General features: G+C 35.5%; 4 protein-coding genes across 6 annotated transcripts; 2 read left to right on the top strand and 2 right to left on the bottom strand.

Annotated features, from left to right (window-relative positions):
• The first annotated feature begins 10023 nt into the window (after nucleotides 1–10023).
• LOC140980734 (3-dehydrosphinganine reductase TSC10A-like) lies at nucleotides 10024–12988 on the top strand. The gene is made up of 3 exons (XM_073446773.1): nucleotides 10024–10644; nucleotides 11519–11666; nucleotides 12369–12988. Exons 1-3 carry the CDS (start codon nucleotides 10108–10110, stop codon nucleotides 12656–12658), a joined length of 975 nt encoding a protein of 324 aa, XP_073302874.1. The 5' UTR covers nucleotides 10024–10107; the 3' UTR covers nucleotides 12659–12988.
• A 193-nt stretch (nucleotides 12989–13181) lies between these two features.
• Nucleotides 13182–16210, bottom strand: LOC140980735 (E3 ubiquitin-protein ligase RHF1A-like). The gene is made up of 9 exons (XM_073446775.1): nucleotides 16165–16210; nucleotides 15869–15951; nucleotides 15232–15278; nucleotides 15032–15094; nucleotides 14800–14887; nucleotides 14359–14705; nucleotides 14104–14199; nucleotides 13720–14026; nucleotides 13182–13551 (listed from the first exon to the last, which is right to left on the bottom strand). Exons 2-9 carry the CDS (start codon nucleotides 15869–15871, stop codon nucleotides 13540–13542), a joined length of 963 nt encoding a protein of 320 aa, XP_073302876.1. The 5' UTR covers nucleotides 15872–15951; nucleotides 16165–16210; the 3' UTR covers nucleotides 13182–13539.
• Nucleotides 16211–17227: 1017 nt separating this feature from the next.
• Nucleotides 17228–21110, top strand: LOC140980529 (DEAD-box ATP-dependent RNA helicase 58, chloroplastic). Of its 3 annotated transcripts, none has more exons than XM_073446408.1 (10): nucleotides 17228–17506; nucleotides 17665–17758; nucleotides 18425–18538; nucleotides 18641–18763; nucleotides 19182–19286; nucleotides 19386–19544; nucleotides 19647–19715; nucleotides 19919–20008; nucleotides 20545–20685; nucleotides 20790–21110. In XM_073446408.1, the coding sequence occupies exons 1-10, from the start codon at nucleotides 17277–17279 to the stop codon at nucleotides 21051–21053; spliced, it is 1389 nt and encodes a 462-aa protein (XP_073302509.1). In that variant the 5' UTR covers nucleotides 17228–17276; the 3' UTR covers nucleotides 21054–21110. The 3 variants fall into 3 exon arrangements, with proteins under 3 accessions (XP_073302509.1, XP_073302507.1, XP_073302508.1); XM_073446406.1 differs by lacking the exon at nucleotides 17228–17506 and adding an exon at nucleotides 18204–18313 and having other exon boundaries at nucleotides 17641–17758; nucleotides 20790–21100; XM_073446407.1 differs by lacking the exon at nucleotides 17228–17506 and adding an exon at nucleotides 18226–18313 and having other exon boundaries at nucleotides 17643–17758; nucleotides 20790–21100.
• A 453-nt stretch (nucleotides 21111–21563) lies between these two features.
• On the bottom strand, nucleotides 21564–25708 carry LOC140980528 (glucose-1-phosphate adenylyltransferase large subunit 3, chloroplastic/amyloplastic). Its single transcript, XM_073446405.1, has 15 exons — nucleotides 25358–25708; nucleotides 25061–25174; nucleotides 24736–24909; nucleotides 24529–24621; nucleotides 24155–24238; nucleotides 24005–24060; nucleotides 23618–23711; nucleotides 23423–23535; nucleotides 23177–23249; nucleotides 22906–22986; nucleotides 22723–22809; nucleotides 22478–22582; nucleotides 22182–22288; nucleotides 22030–22090; nucleotides 21564–21895 (listed from the first exon to the last, which is right to left on the bottom strand). The coding sequence occupies exons 1-15, from the start codon at nucleotides 25583–25585 to the stop codon at nucleotides 21794–21796; spliced, it is 1572 nt and encodes a 523-aa protein (XP_073302506.1). The 5' UTR covers nucleotides 25586–25708; the 3' UTR covers nucleotides 21564–21793.
• Nucleotides 25709–26425: the final 717 nt, after the last annotated feature.

Here is a 26425-nt window from a genome sequence, read left to right as displayed (position 1 = left end):
TGAAATCAAGTACTATCCGGGAAAGTCTAATATAGCAGCTGATGCACTAAGTCGTAAGGTATGTTCTTTATCCTTATCGACAATAGGTGTTTCAAATTTGATAGAAGAATGCTGTTTGTCTGTATTAGCATTTGAAACAGATTGTCAGCCTCTGAGATTGTATGCTATTCAAGTTGAACCAGAGCTGATGTTAAGAATTAAAGCGGCTCAGGAAGTGGATCAGAATGTGCAGAAATCGATTGAGATGGTCAGATCAGGTCATCGATCAGAATATCAGGTACGTGATGATGTACTGTATGTGAATAATCGTCTTGTTGTGCCAGATGTTTCAGATTTGAGACAACAGATATTGTCAGAAGCGCATAAAAGTCGATTCAGTATTCATCCTGGTGGCAGAAAGATGTATAATGACTTAAAAGGACAGTTTTGGTGGAAACAAATGAAAGCTGATATTGCAGAGTTTGTATCCAGATGTCTAAATTGCCAGCAGGTGAAAGCAGAAAGAAAGAAACCAGGAGGTCTACTGCACAGTTTGTCAATTCCTGAATGGAAATGGGATCAGATTTCCATGGATTTTGTGACGCAGTTACCGAGATCCTCCAGAGGTTGTGATGCGATTTGGGTTGTGATTGACAGATTAACCAAATCAGCATGTTTTATTCCGTACCAGATGACGTACAGATATGACCAGATGGCAGAGATTTATGTTAGAGAAGTGGTCAGATTACACGGAGTGCCAAAGTCGATTGTATCAGACCGTGATCCTCGGTTTACTTCGCACTTTTGGCAGAGTCTGCAGCAAGCTCTAGGACGAAGTTACATCTGAGTACCGCATATCATCCACAGACTGACGAACAGTCAGAGCGGACTATCCAGACATTGGAAGATATGCTAAGAGCCGTAGTGCTTGATTTTAGCACTAGTTGGCAAGATGCATTGCCACTTTGTGAGTTTTCGTACAACAACAGCTATCAGACGAATATTGAGATGGCACCGTTTGAAGCATTGTACGGCAAGAAATGCAGATCCCCTTTGTATTAGGACGATGTCTCTGAGGTACCTGAGATTGGACCTGATATGATCAGAGATATGACTGAGAAAGTGAAACTGATTCAGAAGAGAATGAAGACTGCTCAAGACAGACATGCCAAATATGCCAATGCTCGACGGAGACCGTTGGTATTTGAGGCAGGAGACCGAGTATTCCTGAAGATTTCACCTTTCAGAGGAGTTGTCAGATTTGGCAAGAAAGGGAAGCTGTCTCCACGATATATCGGGCCGTATGAGATTCTCGAGAAGATAGGAGATCGTGCCTATCGACTTGCATTACCGCCTTCTTTATCTGGAATACATGATGTCTTTCATGTATCTATGCTGCGGAAGTATCTCCCTGATGATTCTCACATTATTCAGCCAAATGAGGCCGAGCTTGATGAATCTCTGAGTTACGTTGAGAAACCGGTTCAGATTATTGATCGTAAAGAAAAGCAACTCAGAACGAAGATCATCCCACTTGTGAAAGTCCAGTGGACTCGCCATGGCATTGAAGAAGCTACTTGGGAGACTGAATCAGATATGAGACAGGAATTCCCAGAGTTATTTCACTGATGTGAGTTTACTATTTTAGTTTCTGGTATTTCTGATTTGATTACTTGGGACATGATTGCTTGAGATTTCGAGGACGAAATCATGTCTCAGAGGGGGAGAATTGTAAGGCCCGAGATTATATCACCTTAATCCGAGATTATTTAGTTTACGAATTTTGGAATGGTGAATTAGATTCCACGGCTTTGTTGTAATTAAGTAGGATTGAAATTGAATTAAAAGATTGAGCGGGGGCCGTTTTGCAAATAGTGAAAAGTTGAGGGACTAAAGTGCAAATATGGAAATTGAAATGGGACACTTGTCTTGGCCATCCCTTGAACGTGTCATTGTTTACTTAAAATTCAGAATTGGCATGGGGAAAACCGAGAGTATCCATGGCTAGCTTCCTTAATGTTTTTTTTTATCTTCAAAGCTTCATTTTGCAACATCCAACCATCAACTTATTAATCCAAGTATAGATTCTTGATCCTTACCTTAAGAGCTTCAAGGGGAGGTAATTTTCATCCATTTCCAGCATGTTTCGAAATTTAGATGTTGGAGGATTTGTGATTTAATTGTTGATATGTGTTCTTGAGTATATAGAGATTATAGAACCGTAATCAGATCGAAGAACAAGTTGATTTTGGAATTGTTATGATTTTCTAATTTTATCGATTGAAATTGAACAGATTTGGATTATGGATTGATTACAGATTGTAACGGATATGGGTTATGGTTTGTAATTGATATATGTTGTTATTGTATTGACGGGGATATCGGGATTGTGCCGTTATGCCGTTGATTTGAATTAAATTCAGATTGATCAGATTCGGTATTGAATTGTGAATGGAATGTTGATATTGCTATTCTCGATATGTCATTTCAGATTTACAGAGACAGTCTTGAGTTCAACACTTATATTGCTTCAGACCGAGACTACGAAAGAAAGGTATAAGTCAATGTCGAACCTGGGAGAATGACTCGAGTTAGATATAACTTGAGTTTCCCTAAACCACATACTTATTATTATTATATGCATTGATTTGAATTGATATGCTTGTTCTATTGAGTTATAGAAAGCGTGATTAGACGATTGGTCTTGTGACAGAGGTGCCAGACGGTGATAGAGTAGTCACTGGCCCATTGCACATTGTCACAGAGGAGTTATTGGCGGAGGTGCCAAAGTCTTTGACGGATAGGTCAAGACACTTGATGNATCTAGTCTGAGATGTGGAGTCACGAGTTTATTTCCAGTTTTATATTGATTCATGTTTTCAGATTTGGTACATGTTATTGATATCTGTTTCATGCTTTTGTATTGATTATATACTCGCGTGTTTCGTTGATTTATACTGGGAATTATTTCTCACCGGAGTTATCCGGCTGTTGTCTTGTCTGTATGTGTGCATGACAACAGGTGGGACAGGATCAGGGTCCAGGAGATGAGGAGAGATCGTGATTAGAGTGGAGACTTCGGACTTTGATGTATATAGGGTTTTGACACTTAACATTTAGTTGTTGAACCTTAGTTTTAAATGATTGTATGTTGTACCAGATTTATACTTTTATACTGATGTGTATAGGAGTTTGATTTCACTACGTTCCGCAATTAAAAAAATTTTTATGACCCTAATTACGTAATTAGTAAATTGATCCTAATGATGATTAAGAATTGATTAGCGTTCGGGACCCCACAGTTATTATCATGTCCTCACACTTAATATAATAGTATAAATTACTATACATTACACATATCAAAATGGGTTATTAAGTAGTTTGGCCTGCTTTTTTATATGTCGAGAAATTATCAAATCAATTTATGTGGTCTGTCATTTTGATAGGTTGAAAAATTGACAATTCAACCTATTTATTTTATATGGATCGGAGAACGACTGATTCGACATATCTAATTCATTTTGATATTTTCTGATGTACATAGTTGAACGTAGATTGAATTAAATGTTAGAAGTAAGTACAACCTTTTGTATAACCTAAAACAAAGGAATTCATAAGAAATTTTGAACATGTAAGTCAAGTATCGAAGAAATTCGTTGAAAACATCGAAAAATCAATCCAAGAGAAACCAACGCTATAACCGACAATACAAACAGCCAAGCTCACTATAAGAAAACATGGAAATTAGCGAAGAAATTAAATTTCGTCGCAAATTAGTGACGGATAATGTCACATTTGTTTAGCCCAAAAGACAAACAAATTATAAATTAAACTTGGACTAAAAGGATAAATTAATAAGAGAATACGTCTTTTGGAGACCCTTGTTTATTATTTTTTTTAGTTTTTTATATAATTTTTATGACGTGCGAACTCGCGACCGTTACCTTTCGATTCGCTCTGGATAAAATTTCGGACTAACATAATAGCATGTGTGACAATATCGCCAAGAAATGTGTCGGTATGGATATTGAATTTCTGACTATTGATGAAACAGTCACTCATTCCATCAAACAAAACACATAATGTATTATTGGACGTAATTTCCTCGGGTTTTTTAATTTTATATAAAAGTTGTATTGATATTTGTAGTTCTTTACAGGTCATATGACTCATATCATTCAAAGTTGCATGTGTCATGATTCCATATCTGATTTATTTTCTTCCGTGTGTTTTATATGTGAAAAATATAGAAATTTTGATATATCAAAATTATTATATCGAAAAATACAAAATTTATTTTAATTTTTAGTATATCGAAGATTTCGGTACGATATGATATTGATATCAGAATTTTCGATAATGTAACGATATGAAATTTGAAAAATTTCGATATATATAGAAATATCAAAATAATATATAAAAATTAAAAATTATATAAATTTTTAAATAACAAGGTATATATATTTTTTGATATAAAACAATATATAACGTTGCCGTAACGAAATATCAGTGTATCGTAAAATTTCAAAATTATCGATATGCTCGTTATACGTAATAAAAACCGTATGCCGAAAGTTTCAATATGATTTCGATATATATTTTCTTACACCATAATCTTTCGATATGATAGTATATAGTTTTTGATAGAGTACGGTATACCACCTCTTCGTGTGTCTAGTCTTTACTATCTTATTGTTTTGTGCAATTACGACTATCATATAATATCTTCTTTTCTTCATCAATTTTATTTTGATTCTTCCGAAATTACTTCTTATAATTATTTAAATGTTAGTACATACTATGACTGCTTACTAAATAAAGCACACGAGTTGATAAGTCATGTTCATTAAATTGACAAAAACTTGTGTAAGACGGTCTCACGGATCGTANAAAGTGTGACATATACAATAATAGGTTATTATATATATCGACGATATAACCTTTAAAGAATATTAACATCGACGATAATATCAATAAGAGAGTGTGTGTGTGTATGTATATATATATCATATGAATTTATATTTAAACTAATTAATCTATTTTAAAATTTTAATTTAATTCTACATGAACTATTTGATGCATGTGACAACCACTTGTTCCTGTTTTCTGCCAAAATAAATAATATTGATTTAATGGTAAACGACCCCATCAAATATTAATTCATAGCTGACGATGCAGTATGCACCACATTATGTCTCATCACCAAAAGCAAAAAATAATTCAAAAGATTTTTTTAGTACCAACGTTCTGTCACTTTATAAAAAATTATAATTGTAAGTATCGACATAATTAATGAGAATCAAATTCGTGATCTTGACTCTAATATCAATTATAAGATCGAATGCATGCTGTTTTTACAAAAAAATATAGTTGATGGCAACGATGTAACTCTAATATTTTAAAAATCACAACTGTTCAAACACTACATTTCTATTATTCTATTCAAAATAAACAATTATTACACTCATCATTCTTGTTATTATTTAATTAACCAAGCATAAATTTGGATCTAACACTTAATAAATTAACTACGTTAATTACGTCTACTTTCCCAAGGTTTATCATATTAACAACAACAATCAACTATGTTTAATTATCACATACACCCTCTTATATTTATATTTATTTCATTTCTCTCCACTAATTCTTTTACATTATTAATTTTATTTTATTTTATTTAATTTTTCATATTTCTAAATTTTATATTATACAATTTCTTCAAATTATCAAGCAGAAGATTAAAGTTCATTCAACAATGCAAGGGAATTAAAGATGACAATTTCTGATTTTGGTTTAACGAATTACTCTAATTACGAGAATGAAACTTTCACATGGAGAAATGCTATCAAAATATACATATTGTGATACATATCGTATAAATTTGAATTGAAACCTAAATATATAGATATTTGACAAAACATATAAAGATAAAAAAAAGTTTAAATTTAATTTGGATTGATAGTTCTCAAACTCAAATTATTATAGAACACTCATTTTCAGATGATTCCGGTTCTTGCTTATTAAATATACAAACATCAGTTTGATAGTAGAATTAGTTTAAATCCCTTTCATTTCATATTTCCCAAACAAATATATACTTGATTTTAGAACAAAAGTTGTTCATTATGATGTCTAGTTTATATAAATGTCAGCTATTTGTTTTTAGGTGACCGAAAACACTGTTACTCCGTTGACGAAAGTACAAATTAAAAACGAGAAATTGGCCTTCAGTTCTCAGCCGTCGATTTTTTTTGTGTTCAGTCCCTGGGTACTTTTGAGTACTACATTTCCACATGAAGTGTACCACATTTCCACATGAAGTGTACCAAATTTTGTATGACATAGTACCACAATTTTGTGGGTAGGGAGTGGACCCAAAGAAATATTTTGATTGGAGATTTTTCACCAACTTCCTCAATTAAAAACATTTCAAAAATACAAAATTTGGGACACATTGAATTAGAATTTTGTTACATTTTGAAAACAAAAGTTGTAGAATATGCCACGATGGGTTTACCCTAGAAACACCGACCGCACATGGTGATCGGAGTGCCCCCACGCATTGACAAGATTGCGTGTGCCCTTCACGCACAAGATCGTTTTATTTATTTAACTATGGCCGAAGGTTTTTGCACTAATTTCAAGCTCTGTGTCCATATTTTATTTTTTTACGAATAGTATATGATTTAATATGAATATTTAATGAAAAAAATAATGATTTTATCATATGAATTTTAAGTGATTTGAGAGTTGTTTTGATTCTTACATTTTACTTTCATGCACATTGTTTTTTTGGACATAAATATAAAAGAAAAAGTGTAAATCTTATTACCTAGTACATCAAAGCACCGGCCAAAGTCTCGAAAAATCGTTGGTAACCACTCTTTTCTTGCAAATTAATACTCTTGATAACCATTTTAAAAATATGCATTCTGGGTATCGACTTAGAATTTAGAAAAAAAAAAATTTATAAAAAAGTTTTAGTGCTCAACGAGACACAGCCATAGGAAAACCGGCGCACCACGTGGTGGTCGGAGGCCGGCCACAAACCGAATCTTTGGCGTGTGCATTACACGCGCCACCTCGGGTCGGAAAATTTTGATTTCCAAAGGTTTCTGGGGACATTTCCAACCTAATTTTTAAGTTTAATGATTTTTGGAAAAGATTCTGATTTGTTAGGAATTTTTGTTTAAATTCAAAGTAATACCTGTATTTTTTTTTTTTTAAGAAATAGAATTTGAGGAGTCAAGTGTCAAAGTGCGAGACTAACAGATATAACATCATAAAAAATATAATTTTACGGGTTATAATCGACTTAAGAAAGAAGTTAGAAAGATGATGTCTTACTGCCATAATTATTTCTATATAGCTTTTGGCATTTGGCTGTTATTTTCGGTAAATTTTATATAATTTCATTATTAGATATTTCATCATATTGAAATGTCACATTCTTTTGGTCATATTGTATTGCATGTTTGATATTGTGAGATTGTTATTGATTCTGGTTATTCTTGAACTATTGTAAATTATTGATAATAATTTGGAGTCACCGACAACAGTCATTGTACCAGAAATTGAGTTAACTGAACAACATAATTTTGGCCCAGAAAGTGAGCCCAATGAACAATAAGTTATAAACCCTAATATATGGTTCATATTAACAACTTGACTTCGATCCAGAAATGTGTCATATTGGCTCGTAAATGATCGATTGTATAAAATCTTAATTGAATACGTGATGAAAAATGTTATATCAAATGTTGGTGAGTTTTTTTGGAACATTTCATGTTCGAAATCTTGATTTTGATGTTAACAAAACTTGTTATTATATTTTTAACAATTTACCTAAGTGCACAGAAATTTGAAACTGATCAGGCTTCGAATTGATTAGTTCCCGAGCCAAAACTGAAGTTAACGAGATGCAAACTGAAAGTTCCAACTATTTGTCCAAACTTAACCAGTCAAACTGATATATCGAAAACCAGTTTCACTGATTGTCCAGCTGATATGTGCTTAAGCAAAAGACTATCAGAAGCCCGACCAATTGATGAAGAGTCTGGCTGACCATTTCAACTGAATCAGTGAAATCAGTCCAGCTGATGAGCCCACCGATTTCACCAGTTCAGTCGAAGACCAGTTGCTGACCAGTTCAGAGCAATATCTTGGAGCAAACCAGTTCGGAGATCACAACAAGATTTTCAAGTGAAATCCAGCTTTGCACAAAAGTACAAGAAATTGTACAATCAAAGGTTAAAAAATTAACGTTGCTGCAGAGCTTAAAAGTAGAAAGTTTCCAGAATGACTTTCAGAAAGTACAGACACCATTTCGAGAAACAAATTCAAACTACAACAGACATAATTGATGAGTCTTGACGTACGATCAGCTTCGTCTCTATAAATACAAGATGAAGACCATCAAAGAATGGGTGTGTCTGAGAAAAGAGATACGAGGATGAACAAGAGAGGGCATGCTCAAGTCATATCAGTTTAGATTAGAAGCACAAATCCTTCGGTGTGTGAGAACACTTTCGCCTTGTATCCATAGATCAGTTCTCACACACGCACACACAAATCACTCACAAATATACAGAGCGTTGAGCCTTAAAGTTCAGCTGAGTGAGTCTTGACACAAAGACGTTAAACAATGTGTTTGTAGTCTTCGCACATAGACGTTAAATTGGTGCGGGCTGAGAGTGTTGCCTTAAGTCTAGTTGAGTGTTCGGAGTTCATTTAGGTAGTAGGGTAAATCCTAAGTTGAGTGAGTTTATACAAAATTTTGTATAAATCAAAGTATTATAATGTGTCCTACCCGCGAGATAGAAGTGGTGACGTATGAGCAGTTGAAGTCTCTGAACATCCATAAACAAATTCCGTCTTTTGCCTTTTTCTGCATTGCATCTGTTTTAAATCTGATTTGATCTGTTTAGTTCTCACCATAACTGAATTGATACAAACTCAAACTGATCTTTGCACTATTTCAGTTTTCTTTACGAACGATTATTTCTAGTGTAAGGACCTGGGCCTGCTTGGACCGAGCCAACGCTTCCCTCATGACAGCCCAAGTACCTTACTCACAGAACCCACCACCCTTGGCAGTGGTGTACGTGCCTCCCCAGGTTTCGATCCAATGACCTCCAGGACAAGTACATTGATCCTTGAAACCTGATACCAATTGAGCTAGCTCAAGTGGCTACCAAGAATCAAGGAACTATGTACTTAAGCCAGGGAGTCATAGGTTCGATTCTTAGGGAGACAGTGACTCCAGCACCTGGGCTAGGGAGTTATGTGAATATGGGCTTCGGCTGAGTCGTCGGTTCCTTACATCTGGTGTCTTTCGCTTGGTGTAAAACCAAACTCGATTTAATTAATCAGTGTTAATATTCTTAGAACACGAGCTATTGTAGCTCATTGAAAATATCGTATCTGAAACACCCATGTGAAAACCCTTATGCAACTTTAATTTTAGGATGCTTATTATTGAATTTTTGGTGTACATATTTTAGATGAGAAAATGTTGGAATACTTTTGAAAATACAATATCAAGTTAATAATTTATGCATAAGCATGCATATTTTCGAAATTGGGAAGAAGATTTGCAAGATTGAAATATCATACAAGGTGAAAGGAAATAAGATAAATTAATTCCTGGATATTCCTAAAATTTATGTAGCAAGTTATATAATTATGCATAAGTGAATCTTGGACCAATAACCAGGGATCGAGTCTCGCAAGAGGCAGTGTGACAGTTAAATTCCCTTCAATGTGGTGGAGCTCCTTGTGCGCGGCGTAGCATAAGGTCTAGCTGCTGTTGGTTGGCTGAGTCACTATGATTTACCTCATCTCACAATCCTGTCGGGCCGAGGGTGAAGGACGGTTAAGGTGAGCGATTTCACCTTTGGAGCAAGAAATATGGAAGGAAATGGGGGTCAGATGACATATATTAGTAGGCTTATATGTTTCGATACCTTTTGGGTGTTATCTTCAATTGTGTGTTAGTGACCAATTTTCCCTAATATTTTGTCATTGTTAAACATAACAGGAGATGCTATTTAATTGGACTAAGCATTAATCCTAAAGAAAAATTCCGTATCACATCTCCGTCGCAGCTAGCTACAGAGCTCTTCGCCAATGGCGGAAGTCTATTTCTCCTTCTTCTCTCTCTTCCTCATCATCCCCATCTGTCTCCTCCTCATCCTCTACCTCATATGCCGCCCCGAGCCCGTCCGCATCCCAATCAAGAACCGCCACGTCTTCATCACCGGAGGCTCCAGTGGCATCGGCCTCTCTCTAGCCCACCAATGCGCACAGGAGGGCGCTGACGTCACACTCCTCGCCCGCAGCGTCTCGAAGCTCGAGGAGGCCAAGCAATCAATCAAGCTCGCGACGGGTCGCGACGTCAACGTCTTCAGCGCTGACGTAAGGGACTACGAAGCTGTGAAGCGGGCGGTGGAGCAGGTGGGTCCAATCGACGTGCTTGTGTGTAACCATGGGGTGTATGTGCCGCAAGAATTGGAGGAACAGGAACTGGAGGAGATTAGGTTCATGATCGATGTGAATTTGATCGGTACATTTCATTTGATCAAAGCGGCTTTGCCCGGTATGAAGAAGAATAGGGCGGAGAAGGGACCCGGTTCGATTGCTATAATGTCGTCGCAGGCCGGTCAGGTATAACTTGGGACCGATATTCTATGAAATTTGGAATTATGATATGCTTATAGGACCTCAAACATTAAATCAATTGACTGGTTTCTGTTTTCAATTCAAGGAAATGTAAGAAATATCAGCTATATTTAATCCTAGTTTTGAAGTATGTCCTTTCATTTTCCAGTTTGTTAGATGTTGTCCGTGTCTCTGTATTTTAAGGTTTTTCACCAACTTAATGCTGTGCCCATCTTCTTGTGCCACTGATTTATGTTATCCTTCGAAGGTTCAATTAATCTGGGAGGTTTAGTAGCATTCAAATTTTTATAATTGCTTTTGATTATCATTTATATATGGCTGTGTGTTAGCTTAGGAGTGTGAAGGAATGTATGGACCAGCTGGTGGTCTTCCACTACGATAAATGAATAATGATTATGTTCAACATAATTGGGATTCTTGTATGCGTATGTAGGTTTTCTTAAGCAAGAAGTTTGATTTTGTTTTCGTGAACATCCAAGACACTTGCATTTTCAATACATTTACCACGTTCCTTAAAACAATATTGGCTCTGGTCAAAAGCATTGTTTTCCGGAAACCTTGCTGTATGTCATCATAAACACCAAAATACTGAAAAAAAGGTGCTAGAATTGATGTGGGTTCATATCTTCCCATGGCTTTTTGATACTGGTTTAAGTTAATTTTCTAAGACAATAAGGTGGATTTTACGGATGTTATTGCAAGTTCTTCTTAAGCTTCGTTTTTTTTATGTTCCCTTGTCTTGTATTTTGTTAATTTTCTACAACAATAAGGAGGATGTTACGGATGTTATTGCAAGTTCTTCTTGATGTTTCCTTTTTTGATCACCCCTTGTCTTATATTTTGTTAATTTATTTGTCAGGTTGGTATATATGGTTACACAGCCTATTCAGCCAGTAAGTTTGGCCTCAAGGGTTTGGCAGAAGCATTGCAACAAGAGGTTATTACAGACAACATTCATGTCTCTGTGATCTTCCCTCCAGACACCGAAACACGTGGTTTTGCCGAAGGTCCATATCTTTTTTAATGTTATTTCATAAGATTTGTTGCTAGTAACTTGTAACAGGGAATTTAAGCATGATGATTATATTATGTATGTACGAGGAATTGCAGCCTTCAAATATGATTTTTTCCCACCTCTATGCTAACATCTAGATTAGCCCCTGCCAGGAAATAATGATACCTTTGAGAGTTCTTTTGAATTAAAGTGTCTTTTCTGAGTTCCATGCTACACTTCCTCATATAATCGAAAAAGATTGCATCTTTTTCTTTGCCCTTATAGTATGCATTACTATGTCAGCGGTTTTATATTGAAATTTTTATCTTCTAGTTGCAGAGACCAAAAGAATGCTACAACTTACAGAGTATAGTAGCTGCTTCTTCTGTCGTCGTGTTTTAATGATATTTCATATGATGTGTTCTCAGTAACATGTAACAGGGAATTTCATGATGATTATATCATGTGTGTACGAGGAAATGCAGCCTTCAACTATCATTTTCCCCCAACTCTATATTGAGATCTAGAATTAATCCTAGTCAGGATGCAATGATACATCTGAGAGTTCTTTTTATTGCCCTTAAGTTTCTTTTCTGAGTTCTATGCTACACTTCTTTATAGAAGTGAAAAAGGGCATCTTTTTCTTCGCTCTTATGGTATGCATTTCTATGTCCTGTGTTACAAAGGGTATTGAAATTTTATATGCTAATTACAGAGACCAAAAGGAGGCCACAAATTGCGAGTATAATAGCTGCTTCATCTGGTGTGATGAAAGCTGATGAAGTTGCTAAAAAGTCTTTGAACGGGATTAAGTCGGGTACCTTCATCGTTCCCTGCAACTTAGAGGGATTCTTGCTTTCTATAGCAACCGCTGGTCTATCGCCTCAGAGATCGTATCTGATGGCGTTTGTGGAGATAATGACCGCTGGTATAGTCCGCCTCGTTGGCCTATTTTTTCAATGGAATTGGTTTGAGAGCATCAAAAAATGGCATGCCAAGAAATAATGTTTATATGAAGATTGGTATCTTGCTTTGAATGTTCTCTTGTAGCAGTTATATTTGACGTTGTGTTGTGACCATCACGTGAATTTGGAACTTTGAGCTTCTTCGAGTTCAAGCACCATTAACATGCCCTCGTGTTTTACATCTGTATTAAGTGGATGAAGTTAAACGCATGTAGTAGCTAAAGAAAAATAAAGGATATAGTCGCATCTTGCTTGCAAGGAAATTCTCTCTTTTGCAGTACTGACCGTACACAATTTGTGTCCCCGGCTGAAGAGTCACTTCGTATACATTCTTAGCTTAAATGTAACCTTATTTTTTTTGCTCATTGAATATATTTGTTCCTATTGGTTTTGACCAGATTGGTATCAGAAAAAAAGGGGGAAATAACATGTCATCGAAGGTTTACATGCCAAATGTTTCGTTATACTTTGTGTATACTGTATATCTCATCTCATGTACTAAATGTATATTGATCACTGTGCCTTTTAACCGAATAGCATTTATATCGGAGGAGCGAAATAGATAAAAGAAAAAGTTCAAAATCAGCATTGCATAAGTTGTCTTTATGATAGCATTCCTTGCACAAGAAATGTGCAGAGCATACAAACTATGGAAAATGGAGAAATCAGTGGACAATATTAGTTTCCTTCTTATCACTTACAATAGAAGGAAAATAAGCAAAGTTAGTGCACGGTGAGGAAACGCCTTGTATAACTTTGTAACATGATGCTATGGCAACAATCTGAACTCCTAAACAGCCACCTCGCATGTATGTATTGCAGGATGCGAATCAATCATCCAAGAAATAGATAAACTTTTTGGTGCCGTCAATAGAAAAAAAAGCTTCTTGGTTGAGATCAGGTCATGGATTTCATCTCTCACTAAGTCCTAACCTGAGAACATTAACAAAAATGAACATACACCATGAGATTATGAAGTTTGAACGTCAATGAATTCAAAATTTCTAAAGATTAAATATACATAAAAACTTTCAACAGTAAATAGACACAGATTTGAGAAGCTACACTGGTTACAGAACATTATGAGTGATCTTTTCAAACCTTTGCACCACAAACTTCTAAACCTCCTGAGATGCGTTTTATGTTGATTGAGGATGAATCTATGATCTTGTCATGCACAGTTCCTTTAATATTTTGGTTAGCCGACTGAACCATACTGTTGTCTCCCTTTGCTTCGTGTGGAGATTTCGAGTTTCTTTTCGTGCTAAAATCAAGACGCTCAATCATTCTAGCAATACCTGCACTTGTCTCACGCTGAACTTCTCTACTTAGTTCTTTAACAAAGCCCTTCCGAGCAATTAACTTTTCCTTCAAAACACGTGTGCTAGTAGATATTGATTCCTTATACCTGTTATTTTGTGTGTGATTTGCCCAGGTCAAGTGCATGTTGGAGCCAAAATAAAATGCATTTTAAATCTATCTTACCTGGTTGAAGCATTGGAAATTTTCGACTTAAGAGACTCTGAGAAGGCCACAAACTCATATGAGCTTGATCTCCTTGGTGTATCGGGTGGTGATTCACTGACAATAACTCAAGCAGTAAGCATATCAAGGACCAGATGAAAATCAAGAATGTGTTGTACATTGCAAGTCGTAACTTGAAAAAACAATGTTAAGAACAACCTTTAGAAATGTATTCAACCATTTTAATGTAAAAAATAGAAGGCCAGCGAGTGCTACCTGAATTTATCAGAATAATGCACGTTCTCTGAAGTACTGGATAGTGAATCGCCAAAAGATGGAATATTTAATGAAGAAGTTTGCTGAGTAACAGTTGGTGCTCCAATAGAGATGGCTGAATCAAAGTTTGAGAAACAAGAAGCTAGATTCTGGTGCACCTCCAAAGAGCTGTTGACACGTGTCTTGCTAGACATGTTTGGGATAGAGACTGAAGGGAGAATCTGCGAATGGCCAATATCTGGAATTGTCTGCCTTCTTCTGCTGATGTTACGAGCTCTGCTGGCAACAGCAGTAAAATGTCTCATTATTCGCTGCTCAAAAGCAAGATCATCCTCTTGAGGGGAATCCTAAGAAATTTTGCATAACCATGTCACGCAAAAATGAAATAACAACAGATGTAAACAAAATGTTCAGGTTAAATTGAAATTTTGAACCATTGACCTCATTATTGACATCACCGTCTTGATCAACGCAGCAAAAGTTATGCCTCAAGTTCCTGCCACTTTGCACTCCACCTAACAGTTCTTGGCTGTAAATGATATTCAAAAGGGAGGTAAAAGAAACAGTTTTAACATCTACATACACTATAGCCCACCCTTTGTGTAAAGAGTCTCCATTTTTTCAGAAAGTCACATAGAAGAATTTGGTTGACTTTTGTTGAGATATTAAATACCTTGCAGGGTCCTTCAAGACAAGATGCTGAGAACATATTGGGCACTCATAGCTTCTCTGGGACCTAAAAAGAAAGTGACTTTATTCTAAGAATGAGTAAATGACAAAGAAACTCCCAAAATCATAATTGTGCTGGGAACTACAAGAAAAGTATCAAGAAAATATCGTACAGAAAATTCATGTTTCATCAGAAAAACATACCACCCAAGAATACACTGAAAATGATACTCATGCTTACACTTGGTGACCTGGAAAAGAAAACATGTCTTAGATAACTTGAATGACTTTACAAGTGATAGAACTTAAATGAAATGACCACGAAAAAAGCAATGACAATATGAAATATAACAAGATTTGAAAAATGTTAAAAGCATTTAGTAGATAATAGATCTTTATAGTTCGATTTCTCTTACTCTCTGTCGAAGGTTGTGACTGATTGGATCCATATACATTAAACCGATTTAATTGTCCATGGGACTACCTATTGAACAATCTGTCTTTTGGTTGAATTCCCTTATTCACACCCATAACGGCATCGAGAAAAACTGATAGATCAAATTATTCTAGTGAAATTCAGGTATAAAAGAAGCACAAAAACACAACTCTCACACATAAATGTAAAATGATACCACTACCAGCCATAATACACTTTAATACGTACACGTAAAAAATCATTTGCAGCCCATGAAACATAGAAATATTCCGTGATAACAAAATCTCAAACTGCATTCACTTATGTACCAAAAAGTACTCATGCTATACAGCATACACCCAAAGACAATCGATCAAACGCCTCTACTGCGTCACACGTGTGTGTGTGTGTGTGTGTCTATCTTACCATTGGAGGATCAAGAGAATTAAAGGGTTCAAGACAAATGATACATCCATCTTCGACACTGTCATCGCAGATGCAATCATCCCCTGAAACAGAATAAGACGCTGATTGCATATCGGCAGCCATTTCCACTCGACTCATTAAAAAATCACAGCTTTAACAACAGAAATGTTAATCCCACAAAAACAAGATGAAAAAATCATGGTAAATGATCAATGAAGGAGAAGACGAAAGAGCAGAATACGCAGTAAACTTTTCCGTTACTTATTCAAACGGTTGGTGGAATGGGTCCAACTAACGTGTTTCCTCAAGAACAAATACCGCGCTTGTTCCTTGTTTGGGAGTTCGGAGACAACTGAACTGAAATGGAGTGTCTAGTTTTATTTTACACGTTTGGATTAAAAGTTTAGGAAATACAATATGTTGAAATTGGCAAAAAAAATTATGATCGTTGATACATGTTTGAAAATTAAATTGCATAATAATAATAATTAGTGAACCGACTCACGCGTTTCTTGCTTGTATAATATTTTTTATAATTCGTTTGATTTATATTTGAATTAGGATCAAAATATAATTATAAGAAATAGTGAGGGACTACACTGTAATTTTGATATATAAATTAAAAAATCAATTGAAAAATAAAAGAATAAAAAAATGAACTTAGTAAGAATTGAACATATAACCTAAATCAAAAAAAACAATGACTCTATCCGCTGAACTACATATAACTTGGATTAAAATTTTAACATTTTATTAATATATATAATAATTAAAACACACCATGACATCAAAGTTAGGAGTAGGTCTCTTGTGAGACGGTCTCACAAATCTTTATCTGTGAGACGGGTAAACTCTACCGATATTCACAATAAAAAATAATACTCTTAGCATAAAAAGTAATAATTTTTAATGGATGACCCAAATAAGAGATCCGTCTCACAAAATACGACCAGTGAGACCTACCCGTGAGACCGTCTCACACAAGTTTTTGCTCAAAGTTAGTTACTCTAAGTGTCTCAACTTTAATTAGATAATATAGAATAGTATAGATAATAATTTATATATACGTGATTTCCTCCCATAATCAGTTTTGATTACGTATATTAATCAAGGTTAGTTAGCAAAAAGTTTAGATCTTGACCAAGTAATTTAATTTAATTTAATTGGATTTTTTATTATATGAAACATAATTTCCAATAAATATTTTTAATATAACATAATCAGTTTTGATTACGTTATATTAATGAAGGTTAGTTAGCAAAAAGTTTAGATCTTGACCAAGTAGATTAATAATTTAATTTAATTTAATTGGATTTTTTATTATATGAAACATAATTTCCAATAAATATTTTAAATAGGATAATCTTATGATTTAAACAACCGGAGTGAACTCGATAGCTCCACTCCCATGGCGTGTTCCCCTTCGCCGCACCTGCGTTTCTTTCCCTGGACCTCCCCAAAGAAACCCCTTTATCTCGTTTTCACGAATTCATTGTTTCCTGAATCCAAGAAACTTTCTTTATATGTTTCTCGAAGTCCCACTTGTGTATCAACAAGCGATGAGGAGGCCAAGAACAAGACTGCTTCGACTCTGCGAGAACTATGTCAGTCCTACGTGCCCGATCACGTGATTCGGAGGCAAGTGTTGGACTTCTTTCTGTGTTTGATGTTGCTTTGTTAATCAAAGTGGGAGGATCTGATCTCGAATTTGAAAGGAGAAATTATTAAATGCTATGTTTTGTGGATGCAAATATACCATGCAGTGGTTTCTAACATATTGGATAGGATTAGTGCAGGGCCGAGGAGCTTGGATATGTTGTGCCGACAGAAGCGCAGAGGCAAGCTCTACCGGTGTTATTTTCCGGTTGTGACTGCGTGCTTCATGCTCAGGTTGGTGTGGTTGATTTTCATTTTCTGATTAAGGAATAAACTTTGATTGAGACTTGTTGTTTTTGATTGATTGGCATCAACAAAGTTGATCTATGCTGTGGAGTTAGTCGAACATTTCCAATGAACCAATGTAGGCGTATGTTTTGCAAAGTAGTGCTCGTTGACTTGTAAAAATAAGATATTGTTGCATCGTGTGCTTTATTCGTAAGAAACTGTTCCTTCTCATGATGAAAGACTCATTCTCGCCTTTGGTGTATTTCATGTAAGTACCTTATAGTGTTTACATTGTTGCTCTGTTTCTAAGAGATTGGCCCTTCTCATGATGGATAAGTGTCATGGTTCTGCTTTTTAGCTGCTTAATCATGAGATAATTACATGTTTTGGAAACCGTAACTTGTATGATCTGGTGCATTTTCGAAGTAAATATTTAGTGTAATCTGTTTAGATCATTGGAACTTTATGTTCAGAGGGTGGGTCTTGACAGCCAGGTTTTGAGTGAAAATTTGCCCTTCCTATTGCTAGCTACTTATGATTTGTTGTCGAGAAGAATGATAAGTAAGTTTCCATTGGATAATTTGAGCATGTATTTCATTGTTTCATTGTTTCTGCAGCTTTAGATGAATGCCGACGATCTTTCAATCTTTTCATTTCTCTTTGGTTCTCCAGACAGGTTCAGGAAAAACCCTGGCATATTTGCTCTTGATATTTTCTGTTGTCAATGCACAGAGATCGGCTGTTCAGGCCCTAATTGTCCTGCCCACACGGGAGTTGGGTATGCAGGTTGGACATTGTCCCACTTTTCTAATTGCTGTATATTTTTAATAATCATTTTGTAAATTATTTATGCTATACAACATTATCTCGAGCCTTTCCACTAAATAGGTTGCAAAAGTTGCACGCATGTTGGCTGCAAGATCTTCTGAACTAGAGTCAGGACAAAATTCATGTACAGTCATGGCTCTTTTGGATGGAGGAACATTGAGAAGACATAAGAGTTGGTTAAAGGTACGTAAAAGCTGCTTGAAGTAATGGTTCTCTAGGATGCTGTAAGACACATGAGTAGCACAGAGCTACAATTGTGTTTCCGTTAAATATTTTCATTTTCCCTAAACATAACCAGACATTATATTATATTCTGCCACAATACTTATAATATTGAATTTGTAATAATCATAATATATAAGAAAACTAAATAATTTAAAACATTCTGATATGACACAACATCTTGATCGGCAGATTCAATGGACTAGCAAGTATACTAGGTCAATTGGTAATATAATTAAATTTGAGTCTAAATTTCTCAAAGGCTGTTATTTCGTTAATTCTTAACCTAAGTTATACCTAATTAACATAATCTTTGGCTTTTTACTCAATGTTTCTTCTGATCATCTAACCGAACCTTTGAAAACCATTACTTTGACAGGTGGAGCCCCCTGCAATAGTAATTGCAACCTTGGGGAGTCTCTGTCAAATGCTTGATAAGCAGATTCTTAAGTTGGATGCAATGCGTGTGTTGGTAATTGATGAGGTAATCATTGTGAGTTTGATGCTTGGAGTTCATGATTAATTAATATTAATGTCCTTTTTTGACCCTTGGAGCACATGGAACATTTCCCCGAATGTGTAGGTTGATTTTTTGTTCAACTCTTCTAAGGAAGTGAGTTATTTACGGAGGCTTTTGACTACCTACTCTTCAATCAATAACCGGCAAACCATATTTGCTAGTGCATCAATTCCGCAGCATAGACGATTTCTCTATGACTGTATACAGCAGAAATGGACCAAGGTTTGTTCATTTATTAACTATTAAGTCCATTTATACATTTTTTAAAATATTTTTCTATTGTTTGCTAATTCTACTATCTTGCTGTTTCAATTACTGCAACAGGCAAATGTTTCTCATGTCCATATAAATCCTGTTGAACCTATGCCTTCATGTTTACATCACAGATTTTTGGTGAGAAGATGCTACTTTCTTATCTGGGTCCTTTTTTAGCTTTTGTTACTATGCAGCTATTCATTTTCTCAATGATTGATAATCTTTGCCATGTTCCAATCCACTCTCTCATACCTTTTATGCTTTTTTGTTGCAACCTTACCCCTCTTAACATAGCTCTCTCTCTCTCTCTCTCTCTCTCTCTCTCTCTCTCTCTCTCACAGATATGTGGTAGAATGGAGAGGTTTTCAACACTGCTACATTTATTGCAGTCAGACGTACCCCGATCTGCCATAGTCTTTGTTGGGGAGCAAGTTAGTACCTGTTTTAGCCCTCAACTGTTTCATTGGCAGACACATTTAGGATGTTTGACGATTATCTGTAGTTATGAATTGCATAACCTATGAATAGGATTAGTTTCCTATTATTATTTGTGCATGGTTTTTTAACCATTGAAATACTTAAGAGACTTGCAATTGCCAAATGTGGATATACTTTACAATGAAGGGTATTTTTTATGAAATAAACTGCATCTACAAACCTGAAATAAGAATTGCACCATCCAAAATTAGTTCCATAACATTCGGGGCTATTAATCCATTATGTTATCATGAGCAATGATGTAGTAGACATCAAGCACTGCCACAAGTGGGTTACTTTGAAAAAGATCCATCTAGTTTGAATAAAATTAATCATCTTTCCACTCAATAGATTATATTTCTCAATTATGGAGAAGCTTTAGATGATCAAATTCAGAAAATATTCGATGTATTTGATTGATTGATTTTGAGCAGAAAAATATAATATGGGACATCGTTATGCTAACATTGTCTCTCACTTGACTCTGCAGTCCGAAAAGTCAAAAAAATCTGGAGATTCTCCTCCTACGACTCTTTTAGTTGAATTTCTGAGGACTTCACACAGGGAATGCCCAGAAATAGTTATGTTGGAGGAAGAAATGAACTTTAACCAACGAGCAGCATCCATCATTGTTCGTACCTCTAGGCCCTGTGATCAATTTATCAACTACTTATAGAGATATGTTGTGATATATCGGTGCCAGTATACTTTCTAATAACACTTTCTCCAATACAGGAAGTTAAACAAGCAGGTGGTTATCTTCTTGTTGCAACAGATATAGCTGCTAGGGGGGTTGACCTGCCTGAGACAACCCACATTTACAACTTTAATCTTCCAAAAGATGCTATAAGTTATCTCCATCGAGCTGGAAGAACCGGCAGAAAGCCATTCTCAGATAGTAAATGTTATGTTACCAGTATATTAACATCAGAAGAACGCTTTGTATTGCAGAGATTTGAGAACGAATTATTCTTTCAATGTGAAGAATTATTCATATAGAAGCAATTGTGTTTTCTTATTGGAAATATTTCTAGTTGTTTAGTGTCCTCTGTTTCTAGTTTCTCATATATGTCCTCTTTATTACTGTGTGGTTATGCATTTACTTCTGTTTGATAACTGAAGCATTAACTCAAAGGATCAAACTGAATGAACTAATGTTTTGTTTAGCTGACTTTGGCCGAGGCATAGAAAACTTTACCAAGTATCATTTTTTGAGGATTACCGGTTACTAGATGAACTTTCATTGTTGGTTCCAACGGTAAAATGATTTTACTTGATATCTGTACTATCTTTTGTTTTCTGGCATTTCAGATTAATTTTCTGAAACAGGTCAACACTATAGACCTTTCCTGTGAGGTTTAGTATCTGATCAATGACTAGCATGGTAGCAATTGAGCAACTTGGTTACCATAGGTTGGTCATAAACTATTTTAGCTTCTCGAAATCATATAAATAAGGAGATATGCAACATTTCCATGCCAGTTAACACTTGAGGAGAGAGAGAGAGAATCAACAAAAACGTCTGGAGAATCCTTGATTCTTGACTGGACTTTCATTACATGTTTTGGAAATAAGAGGTTACATATTGCGAAAATGTCAACTTCATGAAAATGCGTATGGATGTTGGAAAATTCTGAGCCATGAATATTATCTTACTTCTGCATACTTATGCAGAAGCTCACACTTCTCAGGATTTTGGATATTCACCAAACTCGATATCAGAGAGACGAAAGAAAATGCTATATCACAGTTCCATCTTTAATTGTTGAATTTTTCATAATTACTGTAACACCTGATCGGATGTGAAATCCTTCTGAAGTTCTATCAGCCTCTTGTATGCCCTGAAATAACAACATAAATAAGTCTACCTCAGATCCTTATCATTTGTTGAAAGTTGTCTGGGGAATAAGCATCAGTAACCAAGCACAAGCTTTTAGCTTTTAGCTTGGATAAGCTACTTTTTGGAGAAACCTACCTCTGAATTTGCAATGATCACATTTTTACCAATTCTGGCATTCTTGTCGATAATGCATTCCCTGCATAAAATGAATGTAAAGATGTTACATGGCAGAAAAGTAAAATGAGAGAACAGCATGTGAAGATTTACTCATAGGAAGATTCCTGTACTTGATTTTAGTATTTTCTCCAATTCCAATTGGAACTTTTCCCTTTCCAAGAATATAAGAAACTTCAGAATCCGTTTCGTAAGAGTCGGCCCCCAGCATCACTGTGTCCTGAAATGGTTAAAAAATGTGAGCAATGGACAGAAAGCCCAAAGCCTAAAACTTATGCTGTGTATTTGGCTAATTTCATGTGCATGTATTATAGGTAATATGGTCCTTGGTGTCTTTGTTTGATGATCCAAGATAATATAGCACTAAAAATATTACCAAAATTTCAAGGTAATAGAATCAGAAACAAACCTTTAGGTGAGCATTGGAGTTTATGCGTGATCGTATTCCAATAACACTGTGCTCGATAAAGCAATTAGTCAAGAAACTACCATGTGATATAATTGAATCGACGATCTGTAAAAGAATAAGCTTCATTATGATGTGCATGGAAAAATTGAGGCTTGAATTTTGATGCGGTGAGTTTATAAGCGCTATGGTATGGTGAAGAATTTGCTACACCGTAAAGAAACTAGGTTGTGTAGATATTTAATAACCTTGCTGTTATCTATCTTTGATGGTGGTAAGTTTCTTCTAGATGTGTAGATAGGCTTTGCTGCATCATAGAAACTAAATCGTGGTGGCTGAATGACAAAATATGAATATAATAAATAACAAAGAATAAGAATATGATGGTGAAATCATATTAGATGGTGAACTGTGTGATCTAGAATGCTTACATGTTCAGTAAGGGCAAGGTTTGCTTCAAAAAAGGACCGGATTGTACCAATGTCTTCCCAGTAATCATTAAATAGATAGGCCTGCAGAATATATATATTTTTTGTTAGAAATTCAACCTGCAGGTCTGCGGACCTTAATGTATCTGCGTTGTTAGATTGGTAAGACGACAGAGATTTTTATTAAACTATGCTGTTGCTAGGGACAAAAAAGTTAATGAATAAATTATCTATAACTTAATAGAAATGCAATAGGAAAATGTTTTCTAGATACCTTGATAATGAATTCTTTAGCTGAGGCTGGGATTATTTCTGACCCGAAGTCGTTCGCAGTCGGAAAACGCCATCTGAATCAACAGGAAAACAAACAATATTTAATTGTCTCTCATGTTCCATGAGTTGTGATTAGGCACTGGTATTGCCACAGAGTAACACAGATCCTAGTTTCACTTGTTCTCTGAAGGGCCCTGAAACTTCATGCTGCAATTTGCTATTTATAGGTTAGGTTGTACAGAATCACCTTAAAAGATTCAGAAGTATTTCCTTCTTAAAGACATAAACTCCCATTGAAGCAATATAGGGTTTCTTTTTCGCCTCTTCTTGTGAGAGTCCCAAAACGGTAGTGTCTACTGCCTGTAACATATAACAAATTAAATGCGACCCCTTAAAATCTGAGGCAACAATAGATCAAATTTGTGGATTTGTTTGCAATTACCATCGCTTTCAATTCATTCCCTTTGGGCTTTTCACTGAACGAAATGACCCTTCCTTCATTGTCAATCTTCATCAAACCAAAATCTGATGCACGGCTGTCATGAAAATATGGATAAATGATTTTAAAATGTTGATTTGTTTGAATGCGAAGGGATCCACAATGTCTGCTGACATATGTTCGATACTTGGTTATCAAGTTCTGTTTTCTTCACATTTTCCAGAATGTATTCTTGTCTCAGCAAACGATCCAAGAAAGTTTGCATTCGTGCATGTTTACAATCGTATTCTGCAAACTTTGCCTTCCTTCTTACTTTTCTTGTAATTTTTCATACAACTTTGCTGAGATAAGCCTGTGAGTGGAATTAATTGCAATGAAACAAAGGTCTACCTGTTATCTATGGGCAAAGATGAAATTGTAATATCTGCACCACTTTGCCTGTGACTCTGCAGATCATGGAGTGTTATTTGATGTAATTTCATGAACCTACACACTTTAATTGCAAATATTTATATATTCTGCATGTAATTTCTAGATTACCTGTACAAAATCCATGTAGTCCATCCTATACAAGTGATCGCCCGATAAAATAAGAACATCTTCAATATCCTTACTTCTTGGATCCTATGGTGCATGGGGCAAACATCTTCATGTTAATGTCACACATTCATGAATCTCAAATTGTTCATGGTTTTTTAACATACTAGTTTTAGATCGTTGTCATAATAACCGTTACCGGATCATGTTCTTTGAACATTAGCTGGTCATTTAGCATGACAAATGTAGTTTAGAGCATCAGGATTTGGCATTATGGGAACTGAATCCCTGTGCTTTGTCTTAGAAGTTTCATATTTTGAGTAATATTTGTGCATTATAGTTTTCTTAACATTCCTTACAAAAGTGTATCTTTATACCTCAAAAAGCCAGTGAAATTGCCGCACTGCATCTGCAGTACCCTGAAACCAACTTTTACCAGCCTCGCCTGGAGTTTGAGTTGCAGCTAAAACCTGTGTATGAATACTCAGTTGCATCTACACTGACAAATTTACATCCATTTTCTATCTGGACTACTTTGTTTCTTGCATCATATGAGGTTGAAGAGTCAAAGTTGAACAGTTTACCTCGACATAGCCATCCCCAAATGTGACACCGCTTCCAAAGTTGTAAGCTCGTGCAAGATGCCTGTTGAGCGATGCCGAGTTGAACTGAGTCAAAATGTAGACTTTGTTGATGCCACTATTTATGCAGTTACTCATAGGCACATCGATTAGCCTATATGATCCTCCAATGGGAACCTGAAATATAAATACGCAGCAAGAATATTTGATGTAGTTCGAGTCTAGTAAACCAGATTAAGTTGGGATCTTTAGATCAAGATCAGCATTATATTAAGTTAGCTAGAATGGCTCTGAAATTCATATGTGGGAAGTAGGAATGCTGACTCACAGCAGGCTTGGCACGCCGTTTTGTGAGCGGGAACAGACGAGTGCCGGCTCCCCCACCGAGTATGATTGCCACAACGGTCCTCGGGTCCCTCTTCTCCATCTCCAGGTCCCTCAACTGCAGATGCAAAAATAATTCAGAAGCGCGTTCTGTTTTCATCGACCTTAATCCATACTTATCATTTTGTATGTCACATCTCACTTGAAAATTCCTGAATCTGTTCATCAATATTTCAAGTTTTGCAAATGCTTGAAGCCTTGAATTAATCTTCGTATTACTCGAATTTATCAAGAAACTCACCTTACTCTCACCTGCAACTTCTGCAGTAAGAGACATGCGGACAGTAGTCCTAACACCATTGTCATTGTTCCTTTTTTGAATCGATGAATCAGTAAACTTCAGCTTCGTTCCCATCAACTGTCCGTTACAAAACATAACATGCTTCCCATTTACGCCGGAAAATCGAGCCATGCTGCGCTGCACTCCGGCATCCAATAGGGCGATGCGTCCATCAGCGGCGATGGCCATTTGTACAGAAAGTAAGATGAAAGTTTTTCAGGTATATAAACTTATGGTTTTCATTTGGAGGAATTTTTGTGTGAACCAGTGTGTTCTTTCATGGAATGCATGGAATTTGAGATTTTAGCCACGTTATCCAAATTTAACTATGTCCACTAATTTCTTTTCATTTTCATAAGAAATTTTGGAAGTGGAAAATAGCTGCATTATGGTATTCTTACTAAAATGCCCTTAAAGATGACATTTTGTTCTAGAATATCCTATTGGTTTCTATAATTCTATCGCTTATGGGGATATTATTTGTTCCATAATAGGACAAATGAAAATGTCAAATATATCTCTGAATCAATTCGGATTTATTTATGTTTCTTTAATATCTTATTATTGTTTTGAACGATGAAGTAAGAAAATGAAGTCTCACTTGAGCTCATGAATCAGGTGAAATGGAGCCCAAATCCAAGTAGAAGAATAATATTAATAAATATGCATATTGTAAAGTGTAAATGCTATATATTTGTAAGGACCGCTGAAGTATCCCTTCAAAGAAATCCCTTGTGGACGATGAAAATATCTCAAATCAGTGGTAAAAACCTCGTGGATCATAAAAACACTAAAAAATTGCTAGTGGACAGAAATCCCTTGTGAACGAAGAAGTGACATTATTGTATGTTTTTTTCTCAAAAAGATATGTTTAGAAACCTTTAGTAATTTTAAGGCATAAAAGGATTCTCTTTATCAAAGATTCTTTCATATGGTGCAATAATATTTCTCCCTAATACAGAGTGAAAAGTCCCAGTTTCTCTTTAAAACATCTCGTTTCTTGAAAATAATCACATACTTTTCGTAAAT

Source organism: Primulina huaijiensis, chromosome 7 (assembly GCF_012295235.1).
Source record: "Primulina huaijiensis isolate GDHJ02 chromosome 7, ASM1229523v2, whole genome shotgun sequence".
NCBI lineage: Eukaryota > Viridiplantae > Streptophyta > Magnoliopsida > Lamiales > Gesneriaceae > Primulina > Primulina huaijiensis.
Note: the sequence above shows the minus strand (reverse complement) of the source record. Positions and strands in the feature narration are given on the sequence as shown.